Source organism: Tetrao urogallus, assembly GCF_951394365.1.
Source record: "Tetrao urogallus genome assembly, chromosome: 3".
NCBI classification, from domain to species: Eukaryota; Metazoa; Chordata; class Aves; order Galliformes; family Phasianidae; genus Tetrao; species Tetrao urogallus.
The window spans coordinates 24,044,159-24,068,283 of record NC_136815.1 but is presented as its reverse complement, the minus strand read 5'-3'; the positions used below and the strand labels follow the sequence as shown (position 1 = coordinate 24,068,283).

Here is a 24,125-nt window from a genome sequence, read left to right as displayed (position 1 = left end):
CATTACATACAACCTGAGCCTTTACTCAGCAGATTAGTTCAAATGACTGCAGGTGCGCAGCTAAGAATGACTCGGGAAGACATGGTGTTTGAGTACTGTTATTCATTTACTATCAGTTAATAGGAACCATGAATATTAACAACTTGCACTCCTGTTGCAAGCAGACCAAGTTACTTCCGGGCATTGCATCACGGTGCTAGGTATCACTCAGTTCACATGCATGAAATGCCTACACTTTGCCTAAATCCAAAATGGATTGGATGGAATGGATGCCTACCTGTGCGACCTGGTGTAGGGAACCTGCTTTGGCAGGGGGGTTGGACTCGATGATCTCTGGAGGTCCCTTCCAACCCCTACAATTCTGTGTGAAAATCCGGATTTGAGGACATTAAAGTAGCTCTCAGTGAAGAAAACAAAACGTTGAAAACTACTGAATGTTTATGGCACTATAATCCATGAAATAAACTGTTATACTGACATTTTTTGTTGTTAAAGTTTATTAATCCAGTGATGTGTCAGAGCCTACTAGACTTGAATAGTTCACAGTGAAGCAGGATTTTTAACCATCTTCTCAATGTACTTCTTCAGGAATAACTTGTTTTCAAATAAATGCCAGAAATTGATAGGTTTATGGACACAGCCACTGGAACAAATTGTGTTAATGAATTTAATCCCCAAACTGTACAGTGCAAAATGCACAGTCTCTGAGCACCTCTCCAACAAGGGCACTTGGCACCTAACACACAGTCACAATCCTTCCTTGCTTCCTTGTCTCTCTCCATAAATCTTGCTGTTATTCTCTGCAAGATTTCAGTTTCCAAAGGCCAGTGTGGAGGGGCTGTGGGGAAAGAGCTACAAATATGTTTCACTTTGGCTCTATGTATAATTCAGTAATTGCCGTTTCCTTTTTATGAAAATGACATTTTACAAGTCACTGTGAGGCAAAACACTCTTAAGCCTGCATAAAAATAAAAACAAAACACCAGCATCAGGATTGAATAATGTCACTAGGAATGAAAGTCACTGAAGGCAGCAGAAGAACCCAGGGGACACTGCTCAGCAACAGCACTGTCACATGCAGCAGAACAGGCAGCCCCTCACAGTGAGAATTTATGTGGTTTGCTCTCTGGGATCTGGGTGCTTAATTCTATGCTAATCCACCTCAGACAGAGATGTTATCAAAAAGAGATCTAAATTTTCATGTTATTGCCACCCTCCTACCATTTATGATCAGGTAATGTACGTGTTCTTCCCCTGCCTGGAGTGGTTCTGTCCTTGAAAGTGTGCAGCTGTTGTATAGCTGCATACATAATGACCATTTCTTTACACCAGCAATGACTTATGCATTATAGCTATTCTATTTAGAAAGTTTATGTGATAGAAATACTGTATATGTAAATACATGAACTCTTTTCTCTTTCAGCATCGTGGTGGGTCCTCAATAACAACTAGAAGCTGTGATTCCAAGTAATGATGTCATGTTTTTCACTACAATAACATTGATTTAACAGTGTACAGGTGTGCTGGGTTAGAGGTTTATCACGTGATACTGCAATACTTTGGATGTAATCTGTTCTAAAATACAGAAAATCACATTCACTGCCTTCTTGTGATCAGTTTAGTGAAATAATGCATTGTAAAAGCTGAAAAAAAGACAAAACTAAGCTCAACTGTTAACTGTGTATATTTAGTCCTGTCACAGAAAACTGCATCTTGATTGGTGTGACTGAGTATTTGTGAATACTTTTAGTCTCGCATTAATAAACAATTGTTACTTAATGCTGCTGTTTTCTCCTTGTATCGAAGAAACAGGTATAAAGTTGAAAACACATTTCCATAAATGTCTAAGTCTACTTTAGGAGAATAAATGAATAATTTGTTCACGTTAATACTATCATTCAGGAAATTTTTTGCCCAAGAAAAGACAAGGCAGCACCATTTTCTCTTAAGAGCCCCTATGGCCCCTGCCCTCTCTTCTCCCTCACAAGAAAAAATGTGTATCTGCGGGCCAAACCGCTTTGGATCCACAGGTTTAATGTTCCACAGCTCATTTGCTTTGAGCTCTGTATTGAACATTTAGAAAATCAGAGCAACTCCTAAAACTGGCTCTTCACTGAGAAGTCATTAGAGAAACCACTGCTAGAGCATAAATAACCATAAACCTGGAAGCACAAATACTTTCCTCCCTAATGAGACTTCCTGCTGTCCCTTTGGCATCTGAGCCGTACACGTCACCCGCCAGGGAAGGAAGTGACTAGTGTAACCTCACCCTCCAATGGCAGGTTGACAAGCTCTGCAAACTAAAATATCAATATCTTCACTCATGGAGCAGTTCCAGGTTATAAACAGTTGCCAAAAAATAACTTGAAAGTCACATTCAATAGAATATCCTCTTCCTTGTAGTGTTTCTCCATTTTTATTTCACCTCAGCTAAAATATTACCAGGTATAAAAAGCAAGCAATCTTCATTGCAGTATGGTTCTGTAATCCAGAAGCTATGGCTAAGACTAAACCTGACATTCTTAAAACTGTCACATATAGGCACTTGCTGGGGATCAAGGCATCTTAACTACTTAAGAAAAAAATAAAACCAGGTCATATCCTCCTTTAAGGGCACAGATACTATTATAAACACAGAAATCTGTGATCCAGCTACATATCTACTTAAAGGGCATCCTAACATCCACATTACACTCTTGAGATGAGAAATCAGTGAACAGTTTAAATCACTCCTGCCTTTAGCAAAGTAAAAGACAAACCACTCATTTTCCCTTAGATCTAGTTGACTTTTTTTTTACTTTGTCACAACGTCCATCTGGTGTACTGTATATTTTCTTTTCATTACTGATCTAGCAATAAAAAAAATAAAGTGACCATCACACTGCTAGAGGCTAAACTGGTACTGAAAACTGGCACTGTATAATCAGGTTTATTATGTTTTTCCAGTTGTAAGAAATTATCTGCTTATAGGTGCTGGAGCAGAGAAACTCGTTCTAGTAGATGCCACACATCCTCCTAATAAAAATTCTCCGCTTGTTTGCTAGTAAACAAACACTTGCATGAATCATAAAAGCTTGAGTATCGCTTAAGAGTTTTAAGAGAGCTATACAATGAAATTGCCTCTGACGCATAATGGGGAAAAAGATCAACCAAACTCTAAGACTCTCAGATGAAAAAGAAACATACTCAAAAAAGATTTTTCTCCTCAGCATTAATTACTGTATGAGGTTTATATGGCAAGATTTTAGTAGCACAGTTGGCTTCTATGAGCAGAGCCCAGCAGCTACCCCATGTCAGATAAGAGCCAGCACTAGGTGGCTCTGAAAGGGATCTACTGCTGGCCAGAACTGAGCCATGAGCAATGCTTGGGAAAAACTGCTGCATAACAGTAGCTGGGAAAGAGAATTGAGAAGTATGAGAAAAGTAGGTCTGCAGCCATCGTCATCAGGGCAGAAGGAGGGCAGGAGGTGCTCCAGAGCTGAGCAGAAGTTTCTTGAAGCCCAGGAGAAGCTTGCCCATGGTGTACCACACACAGCAGATTTCCACATGCAGCCCACAGAGAGCCCCTGCAAGAGCAGGCTCCAGAGCCAGAGCTGCAGCCTGTGGAGCAGAGCCATGGTAGAACAGGAGGTCTGAGGGAGCTGCTGCCAGTGGGTCTTCGTGCTGGAACAGTCTGCTCCTGAACGATGGGCCCCATGGTACAGAGCCATATTGGAGTGGTACTTGGAGAGCTGCAGCCTTTGGGAAACCACCCAAGAAGGATTCATTGAGGAAAGACAGTCTGTGAGAGGAATGCCACACTGGAGCAGGGGCAGACAGCAACAACGAAGGAACAGCAGAGACAAAGTATTATGGACTGACTGCAGCTCCCATTCCCCTTCACTGCTCAGATGAAGGTAAAAAAAGAGTGGATAGGAGAGAAAGTGTGCCTGCTTTTGTTTCTCACTGCTCTAATCTGTTAGCAATAGGTAATAAATTAAATTAATCTCCCTGCACTGCTTGCTTTGCCCACAGCAGTAATTTGAGAGTGATGTCTCCTGTCCTTATCTCCACCCATCCCAATCTCACAGAATTTACTCTTCTTCTTTTGAGGAAGGACAGCGAGAAAGGGGTGTATTAGAATTTAGGTACCTGCTGATGTGAAACCACCAGACTTGCATACAGTATACGAATAGAATATACTTGCAAGCTAATTTTAGCTGACCAACCACTGCTAAACATAAAAATAATAAAAAGGAATTCAAATAATATGTTTATTAGCACAATTGCAGGAAAAAAAAAAATATCTGTGAAAGTCAACTTGACATTTTTCTGCACTAATTAATATTCAACATAATCTGATTTAGCTCCTGGTACCATTTGCCACTGAAAGGCTGAAAACTTGCCTTCACCACCCACAGCATGTTATTTGAGGTCTGAACTCAGGTTTTGAAGATGATTACATTCGTACAGAATAACTATTACTAATCCTTGTCAACTGAAAGTTGTTCTAGATGAATACTCAGACCTATGCTTTCTCTTCTAAATACTGTTCTAGCTGAACCAAAATAAATTACAGCATCCACTATGTATTGGCATACACTTTACCAGGTAAGACAAGTAATGAAAAGCTGTATTGTTTCTTAATGTTGCCCATTGTTTCCAGTTAGAAAAGTGAAGAACACTGGACAGTTATTTACAAACAGCTTTGGGAAATGCAATTATTCACATTTTGTGAACAGGAAGATTGCAAGAGAAGAGAGGAAAAAAACCAAACCTTTAGGAGCACATATCCTGACACATTTGAGATTTGATGGTGTTTGTTATTCTTTTATTACTGGTAAGAAAGGAGCAAACGAGGCCTCAGTCAAGTACTGCTTTGAAGTTTATAGTCAAACAGTAATGCTATGTAATGCAGCCTATTCAAAGAAAACAACAACAACAAGTCGCACCAAACTGTAAAATGATTTATTTTCACTGCAATTGTACTACCATCTCAGGTGCTACGAAGTATTTTGCCTTCCGAAGCATTCCGGAAATTACAGGTAGAAACAGGTATTTGTACAGACTTTGTAAGCTCCTGTGTTCACGTGTAGGCACCCAAGTACCTTTAAAAATCTTGAAGGTCTACATTACATGTAGCTCCTTCACTGATGGATTTCTCATCTTCCAAGCTACCTGTCACTTCTTGTATATGTCAACAAAAGGGTTGCTGTTTTCCTGCAAGACAAACCCTCAAGTTACTTCAGTGAAAGAAAACTAAGTTTCCATAGGTCTGCTTATAAACCTTTTCTACCAACAGAGAACAAAGATTTTAAAAGCAGGTACTATCAACAGTAACATAATCTTATGTCTAAAACAATCTAACAATGCACTTATGCCACCTTCCTGCACATACACTCACCCACCCCAAAACAACCTTATGCACCCCACCCTGGCTTACACCAGCTTCTACTGTATTTTCCCCCTAAGCTGATTCCTTGCAATCTAGCTATGCCATAAGCAATTTTCACACTCAGTCTTCCCCTCCAATTTCTGCACGGGTCCTCCTCTATCCACGAACATAACTATGTAAGAGCATGCATTATCAAAACTGATATCGTATGTTTTCAAGCGAGAGATTTTTTGGCATTTAAATATCTTTAATAGCCAAATTTCCATTGCCCTTAATACAAATAAGGTAGTTTGTGAATTTTATGCCTCAACACACCACAATAAAACTTACCGAAGAACTAGGACAAAAACCTTTTTCGGTACTGTATTCTTTAGTTTGTCTTCTAAAGATCTCTGAGTTTTCTACTTAAGTATTCATGCAAACATATGAAACCTCTTTCCTTGTCACCCCCTAATAACTTGCCCCAGAAACAAGATGCTGTCCAGGACTGCTATTTAAAAGAAAGCAACTGTCATACTAAAAATTAATTTCTCAAGATCAAAAATTCACAAGGGACTATTGAAAGGATATAGGTAAATCTATCTTAATCCAGCTATGACAGTGCAGAAAAAGGCTATTTTTCCAGTTGCATTTTTAACTTTTTTTTTTTTTAAACCAGGCATTAACACTTAAAAAAAAAAAAAAAATTTGCACTCTGGCTTTAGAGCTGTAACACTCTTTTCTTACCGGGAAAAATAAGAATAATTTAACTAATAAGATGCAATTCCCACCTCCCCCCAGACTACCAAACTAAAATATACAACTTCACTTAGAAACTCGAAGGACTGAAAGAGGAGGGGAAGAAAAAAAATCTTGAAATTCAAGAGCTGAAACTTTTTAATCTGAAAGCTGGCCTTCAAACAACTAAAACCTCAAAACCTTACTTTAAACTTGAAGACAAACATCACAGGAAGATGTAAAACATCAAATCAAGAAGATGGGATGCTGTCTACATAACTTTGTTTTTCCAAAGAATAGGGCTTTAAAAAGTTCAGAACAGTCTTGAGATGTGTCCAGATGAACATTATCTCAGCCACACTTCTGGTAAGAACTCTGAAGAACTGCACCCCAATGACACCAATAGTGGTAAGATGCAGGCTGGTTTCATAACATGAATGTTTCCCCACACATGGGCAGAATGCAAACCATAGTTGTTTATTCTTGGTGTACCAGGTATTTGAGGATTATTTCTTCTCCAAGGTTACAGTGGCACCATTGGATATCTTTCATATTCATCATATATTTCTATCAAAAAGTACAGAATATGCATTCTGCAGATGCATGGATGAGAAATAATGATAACATAAACTACAGTAAGTTCATTAATACAATTTTTATAGTGAACGCTGATGCACAAACTCTGAAATCAGAACTTGTCCAAACCTTCAAGACTATTCTCTTTGATTTTGAAAAGACAAAGCAGGAATTAAGATAAAAATCCAAAATTACACTGCACTATGATTTCATGTAGACTTTACATTTGGAAAGCTTTCACTGACATAGCAGGCTAGTCTGAAGAAAAATGTTTCTTATCAAATGGCTATTATAAACCTCTATGCTTGTTTTTTTAAAGCTTCCCTTGAAATAAAGAATACACTTACTGGTTTTTCAAGTACAATTGGATGATCAGGCAGAAACTCTGGCTTCTTTTGAGAGAGCGAAACGCTTGAAAGCTCCAAGAGGAAATCTCTGCTGTATTTGATCCTTTCTGTAAATACACATAATTAAGCTCAATATTGATGTTTAATGCTCACAAGTTGAGAATGCAGAGAACTAATGTGTCTTCTTGTTAAAGAGGGACATAAATGTAGTAAGGGACATGGGGAAATACTGGTGGCAGGTGGATGGCTGGACTAGATGATTTTGGAGGTCTTTTCCCCCATCTTGGTAATTCAATGATTTTAGACCAAAAAAAAAATCTGCTTTTATATAATAGGCAGTATTAAAAGCAATACTAACTTAAGCCTGACCTTGTATGTTGGTAGTAAATTACATAGCACTTCATTTTATTTCTGTCACACTGACTTAGTAAATACAGTAGACTGTTCCAAGCTATTAAGGGTTTGGGTTTTGTTTTGTTTTTTTTTCAATACAAAAGAATGCAAAAGGTGAGCCCAATTTTATGCTACAGACTCCCTGCAATTTGTTCAACAAGGAAATACCAGTAGTTGGTCTCGGAACCCTGGAAGACAGCCTCTTTGTAACTCACACAGAAGTAGCATGTTTCTACAAGGCAAATCAAACTTCAGTCTCATTACCACTGGAGGTTTCCCAGCTCACTTGCGGCAAACATTTACACTTACATGGAATGTTATGGGAAAAACAATAATGTTTCACACTGCTCTTAAACTGTGTTATAGAAAGGAAACAAAACTCTCAATTAATCATAAAAGAAAAACAACTAATATGTAGCCCACATCCCTTCAAAATTCATTTGCCTTCTACCCAGAAAACACAAATCTGACAAACATCTGCTTACAATGCGTTGTTACCTTTTTTTGCATCCAATTCCTGTTTGGGTTGAAGAGGCACTGTGTTTTGAGTTAAGATCTTCATTTCGGTCACTTCAGATAACTAAAATAGGGAGCGAAACTGTTAACAGGAATAGGGGTCAAGTAAAAAGTCCGAGAGATTTCACTTGAATTTGTAAAACATTTCTTATTACTGGTTATATATAATAAGGGAACAGTTCAACTACTTACAGAGCAGTGCAGGTATTACTTATTACTTATATTAAAAGGAATACACACATTTGAAACAGCAATCATTCAGATAGGATTTTACAATGCTATTGCTGTTTTTTAATAACACAAATATCTCCTCCTCCTCATTTATCTAACCTAAACACTGCCAGAATCCAGAGAATAATAAGAGGAGGACAGAAGACTTTCCTTAACACAGAATGAGAGATTTGGATTCCCACACAATGATTTAGTGGAGAGTTGTTAGGGTAGTATACTTTGGTTGCAGTTAGACTTGATGATCTTTAAGGTCTTTCCCAACCTGTGCAATTCTATGATTCTATGAAATGTTTCATAAGCAGCAAGACCCAAGATTTACAGTACAACACTGAGTTCCATCTGGCTAAAAACAACAACAACAACAAAACAAAAAAAAACCCCACACCATCTTGAAATCAGTATTTGGGAAAGTATGGAAACAGTTTCCCCTCCAAAATTTGTTTTGGTTCCTGAAAAGTTCCACAGGGGTTTGGCCAAGGAACCGAGGAACTAGGAAGGGCACTTCTTTTTGAAACCCAAGATAAAAGAAATCACAAAAAACCATCACGTACACCACTACGTCTTAAACTTCTCTGCACTGATTGTTCATCTTAAAACAGATCTCCCAACTCCCTCAAAAAAAAAAAAAAAAAAAAAAAAAAAGTCATTTTTTCTCAAATACCTACATTTGTAAAAAGCAGGAGCTATTTATTTTTTTTGAAAAAGACAGCAGCCAACACTCAGTATTTTAACTGCACTACTAGTTTTCAGGGGGTGCTAAGCACATTGCAGTCAGAGATAAGAATTATGAAATGGTAAAATATTTTAGCGTTACCCTGCTCATACTTCCACTTTCTGTGGTTGACCAGTTACCTTTTCCACAGGGAAAAAAATCTGAAAGATCTAGGGATTTAGAAGGATTAAGTTACCAGCGAATCATGCTGCTAATTCTAACTGCCACTTTCTGATTTCTGAGCAGTCGTGGCAAATCTGAGCTATTAAGAAGCGCCTTCAAAGTACAGCAAAGGAAGGTGTATTAAAACACTCTCAAGGCCACAGCAATTTATAGTAATGTGTGAGACTGTCATCACAGTATTGGCCAAGGAATTTTAATCTCATTTTGAGGCAGATGGGGAAGGCAGACAAGAACTGAGGAAACAGGAAGGACTGGAAGTTTTGGAATGCACTTCTTTTTAAAACCCAAGATAAATGAAACCCCCAAAAGCCACAGCAATTTATAGTGATGTGTGAGACTTTGTCACCACAACATTTCTTCCTGCACCACTGGCATCACTGCACTGCCAACCGCTTTCTAATATCACAATTTATGGTATGTGTGGTTTTCAATTCAAGGCCTAAATAGTGGAGAATGACGACATGCAAAAACAGTCTTTTACATGCTCGCATGTGAAATGCATCTAAGAGAATGGAATTAATCTATAAAGAACAGCCCTACATCACTGCATGTACTTTCAAAACTCTAAAGTTCATTTTCACATTACACTTAAGTTGCAAGTTAAAACTGTCAGAGCCTTGTCAATCCTTTCCTTCCATATTAGGTGATGTAGTGAACTCAACACTCTCCCTATCTTTTCTTTCAAAACTGCTTTGTGTATCATGAAGGAATAAAAAGAATACTTGGCTTTAAATTATTCACAGTGCAAAACCCAGGAGAAGCTCCATCTGGATTCTCAGGCACTTACACTCCCTGAACATCATTTTGCCTGTAACAAAGGAAAACGTAATTTCACAGCTAGGATTTTTTGCCAGTAGCAGCTGTAGAGAAAGCTCAAGCTTCAGTACTACCTCATGAAAACCTGAACATTTTCCACAGGCTACACATCTCAACTAATTTTTTTAATTAGTTAATTTTTAATTCTTTAAAACAGTTAATTAATCATTTAAATCAGGTTGTTCACTGCTACCTAGCTGCTCAAAAATTGACTTGAGAACAGTGTGGAACCTATCATAGTTTGATTTTCTTCCTCTCTGCAAGTGGAAGCACTGCTAACAAAATGCCTCCATTATTATACATCTGGTTGGAACCTCACACTTCTTTTTGACACTTCTAGTGTCAAACACCCAGATTTAAGGACAGCGTTAGCTAGAAATACCACTTTTCACTGAGAAACACAAAGGTTCCACTCAACTTTACAGTTGAGTGCTTTATTTCATGGCATGCTGCAACACGCACCTTCATCAGCTTTGTCATTCAGTATTTACTCAGTACTCACCCAGTCAACCTTACTCTGCAAACATACTTGAGCACTGCTAGGTAATTCAGTCTGAAAGTTGAAAGCAACTTCTGCTGCTGGCAAAGATAAGAGAAAACATTACAATAAAAGTACTCTAAATGTAACCTGCGATTTTATTTTGTGATACTTGCCTTCAGGGCATTACTGAAATTCAACTACAAAGAGATTATACAGGAATTCATTTATTCACACATTAAAAGCTCTAACTCACCACAGGACCAATTTTCCACTTCACCACGAATTTTAACACAATATGATAAATTACTCAGTTTCTTTCTGCATTGATGATGCTGGCATTGTTTCTCCGGCCACTACAGATTTCCAACTTATTAATAGCTTCAGTAATGTAGTACTCAGAATGCATAAACAGGTTTAAAAAACAAACCAACAAACAAATAATACATACACCTGATATAAATATTGCATTTGGCGAACTTGTTTTTGTTTTTTTCACTAACTTGTATGAAGGCTTGATAACAATACAGTAAAATTGAACAATAATCTGTTTGTTAAATTACATGCTTTTAATGTTTTCAACAGAAATAGTCAACTTACCCAAGAGTCCAAATTTAAGGCCTGATCTGGTTTCCTACAGTTTGCCAGATTTACAGATACAAAACCAGAAAACCTGATGTACTTTAAATTAAGATTTCATCACAGAGATGATATAGAAAGAGCAATGCACAGCTATACATCTCTGTAGTTTGAATAAATTAACTTTGAAACTCTAATAAACCTTACATACCCTTCCTATCTCCTTAAAAGAAACTGACATTTCGGCTTAGCAAGCTACTCACCTTGTTTAGAAGGCAAATGGGACGCAGGTAGTGCTGGTTGGAGGGATTTGCCAACGAACTGCTGAGCTCCCTTCAGCATTTTGAAGTGCCACGCTTTAAAAAAAAAAAAAAGCAGCAGGATAAATAAGCAAATAAATTCACAGGAAACTATCAAGTCCATTGAAACTACAGATATTAACGAAACTAAGAATTCCCCTGTGTTACAACCTTCTCAACTCAAGAAAAGATAAGGCTGAGAAGTTGTAGACAAAAACAGCAATGAAAACTCCTGTAGAATGAACTGAGACTGCTGACTTGGAAGATTAAATTTCATTTTATCCAAATTAAGAATGCTTACTTAAGGCTATATACTAGATACTAAATATGCACACAAAGCAATGCATGACTGATATCAGAGAATCACAGAATGGTCAGGGTTGGAAGGGACTGCAAAGATCACGAATCTCCAACCCCCTGCCACAGGCAGGGCCACCAACTTCCACATTTAATACCAGCCCCAGCTGCCCAGGGCCCCATCCAGTCTGGCCTTGAACACCTCCAGGGACGGGGCATCCACAACCTCTCTGGGCAGCCTGTTCCAGCACCTCACCACTCTCACTGTAAAGAACTTCCCCCTGACATCCAACCTAAATATCCCCTCCCTCAACTTAAAACCATTTCCCCTTTTCTTTGATATCTGCTGCATCAGAAGGTGGAAAAAGAAAACCCCAGTTTCCCTGTGTATCCTGATGATAAATGGCATGCGTGCTGGTAGATTCTAGAATGAAGCAACCATTTTTAGAAAGCATTCTCCTGTAGAGCAAGACGAGATCACGTGTAGCAATGACAAACATCCCATTCTCTTCCTTGCCCCCAAATTTCCAAGGGTGCCCACAGAACCACGCAGTCACAAATAAGGAAGCTAAGAGAGGGCAATCTGGAAAGGGGCAAGATCAGTGCTGGTGCTAAGACAGCTCAACTTCGTCCTTTTTAAGTCCAGCAGGCACAAGGATGAAGCTACACGAGATCTCCACAAGTCACCCAGCCTAACCTTTTGCATTCTCACACTATTCTATCCTTGCAATACCAAGAAAAGCAGAGCAAGGCTGGCCTTGGCAGCACCGCCTCCATGAGGGAGCGTTACTCCAGGGCACCTGCCGCAGCCCAGGCTTTCTCCTCGCACAGCCCACAACCCGGCTCCCCGGCTCCCACCCGTCCCCGCCGCTCACCACCTCCCCCCGGCCCCCTGTGGGCCATCAGGATTCCGCTGCCCACCACCTTCAACCGCCTCCCCGGTCGGCCGCCCGAGCCCCGCCCGCCCCCAGCCGGGCCCTCGCCGTAGCCGTTGAACGGTCACTGAGCGCCCGCCTGCCCGCGCCGCTCCCGGCGGGACTGCGCCCCGAGATACCCGTCCTCTGCAGCGCAGCCTTGTTGCCTTGGGACCTTACCGCAGAAATAAGGAGAAAGAGAGTGACTTTCGTACACAGCCCTAAGGCCTCCCCAGGTGCAGCCACCTCAATGAAGAAGAAAACCCGCAGGCCCGAGAGAGCACACTGGAAACTGAAAAGCAGCCCAACCGCACCGTGTGTGACACCAGCGAACGGGCGCCAGCTGCTCACACGTGGCCGCGTCCTGCTTTGGAGTTCAAACGTGTTGCCCTTACAGCATGGCATCAGCATAGCATCGGCTCTGCTAACTCCCGAGGAGGCAGATCAGAATTTGCTGATGTTAGTTTCTTAGATTCCAGGTTGTCACCTCATTTATTTAAATTCACAACATTAATGAAAAATCCTTAACTTCTTAAATCTTTCAATTATTTTAGTACATAAATTTCCTAACACTTCCTCTGACTCCAGAGGTTCAAAACAGGTATGCAAAATCATACAGCTTGATTACATAAACAGCAAATACCTCGATAAGGAATTTTATTACTAACGTTAAGATTTGCGATACTAATTTTCACCTATAAAGACTTTTTTTTTTTTGCTCCACCAACCATACTTTTGGCTACTACTTTTTTCTTCACTACTTTTTTCTTCACTGCCACCTCTGAACTGTTTGCCTCAAGTCAGATGAGCAAAGTACGATACTGTCCCTGAAATGGAGTCTAATAGATACAGGTCTCATGTTCCCGTAGCATTTTTTTTCCCTAACACAACACTTTCCAGTTAGATTCCTGCCATACAGTGCACCATCACGTTCTTGAATGGGTGTAGTACCTCTTCAAACCTGCTAACCTGCTTCCTGCCATTTGAAGTATGGTTTGGAGTCATCTCTCCCAAGTGTATCATTACTTTATATCGTATCATGTTTCTTCTGGCCCGTGTCATCTGTTCTCTGAGGATTATAATGTAAAACAGTTACTTCCTATCCAGATCAACCTTATCCTTTAGCTAAACCAGTGCTATTTATTAATTATTAATATGTAAGTGCGCATAAATGTTACATGTCTGCTGCTACTGCAGAACAGTTCCTGACAGAAAAGTCAGTGGGGCAACCAAGATAAAGCTGCTTTTTTTTTTTTTTTTTTTTTTTTTTTTTCCCACAGGGCTGTTGCAGTTTTGAAAGAACTGTGTCACAGAATCACAGAATCATAGGATGGCCTGGGTTGGAAGGGACCTCAAGGATCATGAATCTCCAACCCCCTGCCACATGCAGGGCCACCAACCTGCTCATTTAATACTAGACCAGGCTGCTTAGGACCCCATCCAATCTGACCTTGAACACCTCCAGAGATGGGGTCAGGTGCTGCAGAATGCTTCCATATGATCAACACAGCTCTTCTTGAGGTTGACATATCAAAATGACGTTATGTACAGTGATGTAGTTTCACATGTCATTCTAGTATTTTTGTAGGTTTAGATATGCTGAGGATGGATTAAACAGTAGAAGCCATACTGGTGTATTTCGCAAAGGCTGTGAGCTGGGCTGCTGCTGTTAATACACAAAGGAAGGATAAGAGGACAGGGGCAGAAATGGGGTCCGAAGAGAAGAGAAATTGAGTGTGCCAGATAATTTGCCAGCTTGTTGCGTCTGGTACTGCTGGGAAGATGGAAATATTAGTGCTGGTAATGGCTGTTTTTTTGAGGCACTGATCATCCCAGCAGGAATAGTTATCACCTTGCACGCTGCCACCCTGACTTGGCAATGCCAGCAGTAGCAGTGAGGCCAGCTTTTCAGCATTCTGGCGCAGGCAGAGGGAGCACTGGACCACAGCCATTTCACAGAGCCCAGCAACCTGCTGGCTTAAGCCACCACGTACTTCGCTTAGAGAGAACCCTGCTTCTGACTGTGGTAAGTGGAAACATAAGTTGCTTTGTCCACTTTATCAGCTGCCTACCAGTTTCTCTGGTGCTGGTTCCATTCTTGCAGAAATTTCTGCTTCATTTGATGTTCTTTATGTTCTTGCATTATGTGTTGATAGGCCAGTGATCTCTCAAATATGTGATACAAATAACTTGAACAACCAATATATAATCGTTAGTTAAGGATTATATATTTTATCCTTAGTCAAGGATTATATATAGCAAAATAGAAATATCGCAGCTTTTACTCATGTATGAGCAAAATTCAAATCTAAATGAAAAACAACAACAAAAATCTCTATTTGGTGAACTAATAGATTTTTTTAATTATTTTTTTAACATACTTTTTTGTGCTCCTGAAGTATAAAGATTTGAGAGTTGTACAATCACATTTACTCTTTTTACTAGATACAGTTCAGGAAAGCATATAGCACTAATAAAAAATGGTTTCCATACTGCATGTGTAAAAATGAGCGATTGCACATCTAAATGAGCATTTAATTGTAATTTTACATTATCTTCCAAATGAATGGCAGTTAGTAGCAGAGTGATGGTGTGCTGAAATGAAAGGACTCTCAGGCTAGCCTGGGGGCAGACTTGTAGTTGCAAGTTTTAAAAGACCTTTTCCGTGTAATTTGTCATTCAATTGTGCCAGGTGTAATCAGTCTACTTGCATGTGTAATTGTGATTTATGCATCAGTCCTTGTTGAGATTTTTTTTTTTTTCCTAAGGCCACTTTCAAAGTAACTTCATCACACATAAAAAAATTTCCAATGCCATTTGTCTTCATTAGTCAGTCACTAGAAAAACACTGCAAGAAAAATGTGTGTGTGTATACGTATAAATGTGCTTACTGAATATTTTGGCTGTATCTTGGTGAAGTGGTTACTTCAGCTGTTCTTGTCATCAGCTTTTTCCTTGTCACTAGCACAAAGAAAGAATGCAAAAGCTTTCTTTTACTCCTGTCTGTTCCTAAAGTTGACCTCCTAACTATAAAGATTTTTCCTGATTTTCACAGATTTGAGAATTTAGAATATCAATAATGATGATTAATTGTATTCTTATAGATTAGAGAAACTGTTAAATTAAAAGCAGGAATTTATTGGTGCACTTAGTGCCTACAAAACATGTAACCAAAAGAGGTTTGAATGCTGATGATCAGTATACAATACTGCACCGAGTATGTTAATAAATGAAAATGTATTTTCTTCACATACAAAACTTTCACTTCTATCAACTCTCATGCTTCTCTTGGATTAAGATTTTAAGCTTTTCTTTAAAGTTAATTTTCTGGGATCATTAATTTTAACAGAATCTCACCATTTAGCCAGGCTGGAGGTGGCTCTGGGCAGCCTGGTCTGGTGGTTGGCGACCCTGCACATAGCAGGGTCATTGAAACCAGATGATCATTGTGGTTCTTCTCAACCCAGGCCATTCTATGATTCTATGATTTGTCTTCCAATTTTCTAATCACTGTAAATGTGGAGAAAAATCTGGAAAACACCTATCGAAGTAATCATAAAAATATCAATAAATCCCCAAAGGGCACATAAAAATAATTTTACAAATAAGTATACAAAAGATACATAAGCATTAAACAGTCACTATTGAGAAAGGACTGCCTTGCTCATCTTTTATCACTGAGATGGCAGTACTGAATTATAAAACTTAATTACTGCACCTAAACTGAACATTGCATTCAGGATTGTGTGAACTGAATGTTCTCAGCAACTGCAGACACTGAACACTGGAATTTCAACTGACCTTCTTTAGTAGGCTCTGAGAATCACCTGCTGTTCCTCCTTCAAGAAGAAGATCCCAAAACCTACAGGCAGGAAGATGAAAAGGCAGAAATGTCACAGAAACCACAGCATCCATTATGTTACAGAGGTTTTACATCAGCATCTGTTGTCACTACAAGGACCAGCACTGGTGCTCCACACTTCCCAGAGTTGCCCTTTTGATTTTAGAAAGCTCAACCGTGTATCTGTTGAAGGAACTAGCATGTGGAGGGCACATCTCAGACGCAGAGCTGTATTTTGATAGAATCGCATTGGATAATGTGGAAGAAGATGCCATGGGACAGTTGATCCTAGAGAAGCAAAACTGCTGGATTACAGTAAATGGCTTAACAACTTTTGTGCATGCGAGAAGATCTTGATATTTTCTTCTAGTCTATGGATATATCCCTTGTTGGCTTATTTCGTACTAACAAAAACATGAAAATTTCAATCTGTGGTCCTACAAATCTTCGACTAAGAATCAACAAATGGATTAAAATTCATCCACATCTGTTGTTTCCAGAACAAAGTTCTGTAGTCTGTGCACAGACACCTAGTAGTAGAGAGATTAATAGAATATATTTAGATAGAAATAGATAATGTGTATTTTTATATATGCACAGGAAAAGAGACTTAAGCATTTCGTAGTTCATAATATCCTGGAAGAGTTCCATTTGCTTTGGAAGAAAGGAATTTTGAAATTGTGGCTTAATTTAGTGAAAATTTTGTACTTTTTATTTCCCCCATAGGTTTGGGCCAGAATTTCATCTGTTATTTGTATAGGTTCCCCGTGAGCTTTTTCTATCTGATGTATCTGTCATAGCTTAATTACAAGACCTTTCTACTTGTACTGGAGTTAGTCTCTGAATTTTAAAACAAACTTCAAGAGAAATCTGCTTTTGTTCCAATAGTATGTAAAATTTTGCTTTCCAGTATTTCATTGATGGGAATTACTTCTAGTTCTTACACTGACTGAGATTACAGTCATAGCTTTTAATACCAGGAATTCAAATAACATAACTAAGAGAGTCACTTTAGATTGAGACTATACAATATGATTCAACAATTGCCACCCAACCCTGCACTGATAAGTCAGCATACAGTAAAATGGAGACAAGAGTCAAGACTAAGAGAATTATTAATATATACATATATGTGTATCAACATTTGGATGTGATACAAGGAATCCCTTTTTCAGCAGTTGTGCGAAAGCGTAGTTAATGTACAAATTACAGCCATCAGAACAGTGCAGTCATATTTCTCAGATCTGAGATAATCTATTTATGTTACAGCTGTGGGGAAAATAGTTGTTAAAATTGTTGACAGTTTTATTTACAGACCAAATAGGAAATACAATCCCAACATAATAAACCAGTTATGTGTTCAGATGTGTGTGTATACATAAGAGGGTAAGAATGACATTAATGATTCTTCCACTATCCTTGGTTTGTCATCCTAAAATATATTTTTGTAAAATGGCTAAGTAGAAGTTACCAAGTATTGAAAGTAAAGAATCCTGACCTCATTTATCTTTTCTTGCTTGTAAGGTAGGGCTGTCTTATAAGGAATCAGAATAAAGTTTCTGACTTATTCAAATTTTAATTTACTTAAAAGATTAATATTTCTATAGCTTTTATGTGAATATCTGTCTTAAATCAGTTCACTCTGTTTTTCTAGTTGGTGGTGTACAACTAATATGCTGACAAACTCTCAGTCAATGTAAGTTCAGCACATGCTGAAGTTTCATGTGAGATGTCATCTCTGGTTCTGTGTTCTATGTGCATGTGTCTTAGGTTTTTAAAAGCACAGTACAGCAGAAGTGCTTTCCAGTCCTTTCTGTCTGCACCTGTATTCACTTATATTCTAAAACAGGTAATGCATCATGTCATACCCAGCAGATATGTTCTAATCTTGGAAAAGGACAGTGAGAACTACTGCAGCACCCTGCAGCTTCTTTCTGATTCGCACTTCCAATTCCCTCTGGAAGCAGGGCAAGAAAGAGGTGGGGGATGAGCCTCAGCCTTGTCCTGAAGTGGATTCTGGAGCACGTACCTACCAGTAACACAGATATAACCTGGCTGTCCTGTGTGCTGTCCAAGACAGCAAATGTAAAAGCATCATTCTGTGCTTCACTGCCTGGAACTAAAAGCCCTTTCCAGGCAAACTATCCTGAGAGAACCAAGTTAGTACACTGGAGGGATCTGAGAAATAACAGCTAAGAGGAATAAAATCTAGCATTTAGCAGCCTTCTTTTCTCTAGCAGAAACAGCAATTTGATAGTGAAGCAAGTCCCTGCCTGGCCTGGAATTCCTTGCAGCAGGAGCCAATTACCAGAAGTGGGAAAGCTCAGCAAATGTAGGATACTTGGTAGTACTGGAGTGCAGTAAGGGAAAACTAATGCCCTGTGAGGCTTGGCATTCCCTGCTGGAGATTACCGAGCTAACAGAAGATAGAAACTGTACAGTTTATGCTCCAATACCCTCAGCATTTACTTACTGCCAGTCACCTAATCTTGCCACTTCATTGTAGCAATGGACCCATCAATTTAGGACGGAAGGGTCTTTTGGCTGAGATTTTCTCATCCATATACTCTGAGCCTTATCCTGTTAGTTACTCTGCTCTTCTTAAACACACAAAGGCAGAGGAAAAGCAGAGTCACCGAACAGCAAATACAGGAGGAGGTCAGAAGCAAAATCATTGCCAATCTCATCAACCAAACATAGGTTTAATTGAAGACACAGAAAGCAAAAGCAGTGCCTGGTAAACATATTCTGTAAATGAAGCCCTACACCCATCACAGGAATCAAAAATAATCTGATATTTTGAATATAGCAGTCCTGAGTGTGTGCACTGGAGAAAGTTCACTGCCTGCAAAACAATAACCTAAAGTCTTTGACATTATTGAGAATGAATAGAATGGAGTATTTTTATGGCCCCCTAATGGCACAATTGAGAGTTTTAGATTCATCTTACAAAAAATAAGAAGAAAACAGATCAAAAAAATCAGATCAGTTTCTCATTTTCATGTAGGAAATACTGTTTGATTAAGAAACAGTCCCTTCCCTGAGCATATACTATTTAAATCTCTATGAGGATATTTTATCACTTTCTTCTTCCTTTGCCTGCTCTCAATAACCAGCATTAGCAATGGTCCAGTACACTTACTGCAGTGTTAAATGTATGTACATATATCTATCTATGAGCTATTCTGGGCATAACAAGAATAAGAATTGTTCTGTGGTAATATCTTTTGTTTCAGAGCTGCAAACGCTTCGTCATATCAATGCACTGTAAGTACTGTGGCTTCTAGCCTGGCTCTTTCTCTGGCTCAGCAGTGGGCAGTGTCATACAACACAGGGCTGTGCTGTCTGTGTGTGACAGCAGCATTGATTTTTCTGCACTCAGCGAAGCATAAGATAAGAGTTCTCCACACTTAACCTGCCCTGTCTTCTTAATGCTAAAAGCATAGGAAAATCCAGCAGTTCACATGACAGAGTCTGAATTAGGTGAGGTTACAGTATTCCTTCTCGAACTCATGATGGAGGACTGTGAATTGGAAAGCTTTCACTTCCTCCCAAAATGAGATATATGCCAAGCTTTCAATTTGGAGTTTCAATTACACTGAACTGTGGGAACTTTTGCTTTACTTCCAGACCATTTCTAATCTTATTTGAAATGGAAAGGCTGCATAGTGTTTTTGGGTGGTTTAATATGTTGAAATCACAATATACTTAATGGTTACCTTTTCTGCATTTTACTCTAAAAACAAAGGCAAGTAAACGGTTTATTCTCATTATCACCAGATCTACATAGTGTGATAACTAGGCCATTTCTGCCTTTGCAAAATAAATTATTGTTTGCACATCTGAGGTTTTACTATAAATAATAGCTGTGATATTATATATTTTTAAGTTTGGGGAAAAAAAAAAAGGAACCTCATTTGTAAGGTTTGTGTCTTCTTCAGTATCAGCCTTGTGACGTGTTGACTTGCTGCAAGGACCAGGCAATGTGCCCTATTTTGTACCAGTTCTTTTAGTGGTGACAGGACGTTTTGAACAAAACTGGAACTATTCTGAATGGAAATGTAGATTCCAGTGATTTTTTCAGGACACCTCCAGTATCTTGTCTGTTTAGCAATATGTAAATGAGACCACTTCAGCGTTTTTCTAATCAGAATAAAATTAATGAATCTGGGGACAGTTCTCACGCTATCCGTGTATAAGATAGTATGTACAGAGTTATGCTTACAGTGATGAATGTTTTATTAACCTTATCAGGGCTGGAAAAGAATCATAGAATGGCTTGGATTGGAAGGGACCTTTAAGATCACCTAGTTCCAACCTCCTGCTATAGGAAGGGACACCTCCCTGTAGACCAAGGTGCTCACAGCTCCATCCGGCCTGGCTTTGAATGGTTCCAGGGAGGGGGCATCCACAGCCTCACTGGGCAACCTGTTCCAGTGTCTCACCACCATCATAGGAAAGACTTTCTAATACCTAGTCTAAATCTACCGTCTTCCATCTTAAAGCCATTTCTCTTTGTACTGTTGCTACCTGCCCTTATAAAAGGTCCCTCCCTAGCTTTCCTGTAGGCCCCCTCAGGTACCGGAAGGCTGCTGTAACGTACCTCAGAGCCTACAGAAGGCTGACTGCACACAAACGTAGGAAGAGATTAAAGCCTAACAATGATGAGAACTCTTTTTTTTTTTCTTTTTTTCTGTGTGTGTGTGTATGTGAGAGATCTCTGCCCAAAATCTAAGCCATTTCACAGCATACTATGGCATTTCACAGCATACTAGGCTGCCCAGAGAGGTTGTGGATGCCCCGTACGTGGAGGTGTTCAAGGCCAGGTTGGATGGGGCCCTGGGCAGCCTGGTTTAGCATTAAACGTGGAGGTTGGTGGCCCTGCATGTGGTAGGGGGGTTGGAGATTCATGATCCTTGAGGTCCCTTCCAACCCTGGCCATTCTGTGATTCTGTATGTAATTTATTCTGTACCATGCATGTATTTTTAATAGTTTTTCTTAACTCCATTATCATCCAAATGTCCAGTTTAGAGGATCTAAATACAACATTACATAGATCTGTAAACATTACATAGCTTTGTAAAGGGGGACACGCAGGGGACATACACAAGCATGATCAAATCTCAGAGCGGGCTCTCGCTTCCACAGGTGTTGCAGCTCCTTAATGTTTGACATAATACGCACCGAAACAAAAATAAAAGACAGTTAAATCTTAGAGAATGAAAAATGTAAGTTAAATATCAATGCATAAAGCACAATTGACCGTCCCAGCAAAGTAACAGTAGTGCACATTTATGTTAAAGGGCACAGTACTGTTTTCTGCCTCCTTAATAACAAAGGTGCATAAGCAGCACTGCGGGCTCTCATAGCCCTCTTCAGCAATGATGAGGGATAGCCAAGTAATTTTTTAATGGGAAAAAATCTGAGAATGCCAGTTTAGCAAACTCAGTTTTCTATAGTGAAGACTCCTAAGGTGATTGCATGTTCAAAGCAATACAGACACAGATCTCTTGAAAACCTACATACACTCTGTTGGCTTACCTGGGGAATACTTGGGGTGCTGTGCCATGCAGCCTGCTCAGGGTAAGAGGCTCCAAGCTAGCAGAGCCTTTCAGGAAGTGCACAGTCCCTTTCAAGTTGATATACAATAGAAGTTTTAGTATAAAAGATTCATTTCTTTAAGGTGCTTTATGCTTTATCTCTCTGAAATGGTCAGAAGTTATGATGGGCATGTTATAAAGACACCTCTTAAATGGGCAAAAATTTCCAGTACTTAATGAGTTTGAGACTGGAATAAATTACATGTAGTAATATCAATCAGAGATTAAAAAATGAAAATGTCAAGAAAAAGCACAACAATCTTGTCACAAAAATAAAAATAATTATTACGTAAGTAAAATATTAGGGGTAAATACTGTAAAAACAATTTTTTAATTTTCTATTTAGGTTATTACATTTATTTATTTATTTATTTATTTATTTATTTATTTATTTATTTATTTATTTATTTATTTAAAGACAGAAATGGACATATGGCTGGAGAGACAAGTGTGTGTAAGAGGCTTCATCAAATACCAGAGAAAGTTTTAAAATGCTGCTTCAGGAATACTAGAAGTTCAGCCTGGTCTTGCTGTGAAGGCGGCACGCTGTGCCTTTGGGCCTGGACCTCTAAGCCTGATAGCATCTTCTTTCTCACAGAGTTTCTACTCAAAACAGTCTTGAAATTTCTTCACACATTACTGTCCCTAGCAGATATCCCAAGGGAAATAAGCAACATGCCCTCTGAGGTGTTTTTCTAATCTCAGTGCTCTGTCTTTCCCTCAGCTTTTTAGACAGTGAGAAACGCACTCAACTTTAAGCTGGAACTGCAGCTGTGTCATTACAAATTGATACAAAGCTATGAAAAAGAGCCAGCATTATTTTTACTTAGAAATAAATTATTTTTTCACATCCGGCACACTTCTGTTGTATAAAACTTTAATACACAATTGATCTTAGGAGCCCATCGTGTTTGTCATCCAGTATTGTCTTTTAGCCATTGTTTATAGTGTTCTTAATAAGACCATTTGACAGTCATTTTACTAAACCCACCAGATCAGCAATCTCCAACCCATTACGCTGTCACAGCTGTTATGCTTGCTCAAAAGATTGAGGTGAACGCATTTCTTCCTAATAACCTGTTAAAAGGAACCATAAAAGTGGCTATATAGGACCAGATCAAAGATTAGTCTCCCACAGCGTTTTCCTGGAGAAGCTGGCAGCCCATGGCTTGGACAGGAACACTGTGCTGGATAAAGAACTGGCTGGAGGGCCAGGCACAGAGAGTGGTGGTGAATGGAGCTAAATCCAGCTGGCAACCGGTCACTAGTGGTGTTCCCCAGGGGTTGGTGCTGGGGCTTGTCCTCTTCAATATCTTTATGGGTGACCTGGATGAGGGCATTGAGTACACCCTCAGTAAGTTTGCAGATGACACCAAGCTGGCAGGAAATGTCGATCTGCCTGAGGGTAGGTAGGTACTGGTCAGACTGGATAGCTTGGCTGAGACCAGTGGGATGAAGTTCAACAAGACTGAGTGCCAGCTCCTGCACTTTGGCTACAACAACTCCAGGCAACACTACAGGCTTAGGGCAAAATGGCTGGAAGATTTTGTAGAAGAAACAGACCTAGGGCAGGCCCATCTGAACGTGAGCTATCAGTGTGCCCAAGTGGGCAGAAGAAGGCAGCCAATGGTATCCTGTCTTTCACCAGAAATAGCATTGCCAGCAGGAGCAAGGAAACTCAGTACAGAGGATAGATAGTCCTGCTGTACTCAGCACTGCTGAGGCCACACCTTGAGTCCTGTGTTCAGTTTTGGGCCCCTCAGTACAACAAAGAGATCAGGGCCCTGGAGTGTGTCTGGAAAAGTTTTATGGGGAGCAGCTGAGGGACTGAGGGAACAATGAGGGATTGTTCAGCTTGGAGGAGACTCAGGACAGACCTTATTGTTCTCTACAACTGTCTGAAAGGAAGTTATGGTGGGGTGTCACCCCTTCTCCCATGTAACCAGCAACAGGACTAGAGGGAACAGCCTCAAGTTGCACCAAGGGAGATTCAGGGTGGATGTCAGGAATCATTCTCTGAAAGAATGGTCAGACACCGGAACAGGCTGCCCACAGAGGCAGTGGAGTCACCATCCCTGCATGTGTTCAATAAACATTTAGATGTTGTACTAAGGGACATGGTTTAGTCGGGAAATTCTAGTGGTAGGTGGACAGTTGGATCGTATGATCTTGGAAGCCTTTTTCCAACCTTGGTGATTCTGTGTGTTTAAGCTCAAAGTCCTTTTTCCAAAAGCAGCCAAGACTAAATGCC

The 24,125-nt window shown here is 39.6% G+C and overlaps 2 protein-coding genes across 2 annotated transcripts in view; one reads left to right on the top strand and one right to left on the bottom strand.

Moving 5' to 3' along the window:
* Nucleotides 1–1,452, top strand: part of NECAB1 (N-terminal EF-hand calcium binding protein 1) — a gene marked incomplete at both ends in the record, with an annotated part of 53,083 nt that extends 51,631 nt beyond the window's left edge. Inside the window, one exon of the mRNA XM_079533657.1 lies at nt 1,424–1,452. Within this exon, the coding sequence (XP_079389783.1) occupies nt 1,424–1,452 (29 nt within the window). The remainder of the gene's footprint in view (nt 1–1,423) is intronic.
* Nucleotides 1,453–5,160: 3,708 nt separating this feature from the next.
* LOC306944842 (uncharacterized protein C8orf88) lies at nt 5,161–12,421 on the bottom strand (the record flags this gene model as incomplete). Its single annotated transcript, XM_079533445.1, has 6 exons — nt 5,161–5,199; nt 7,015–7,121; nt 7,906–7,987; nt 10,368–10,444; nt 11,186–11,278; nt 12,394–12,421. The coding sequence occupies 6 exons, from the start codon at nt 12,419–12,421 to the stop codon at nt 5,161–5,163; spliced, it is 426 nt and encodes a 141-aa protein (XP_079389571.1).
* Between the last annotated feature and the right edge of the window lie 11,704 nt (nt 12,422–24,125).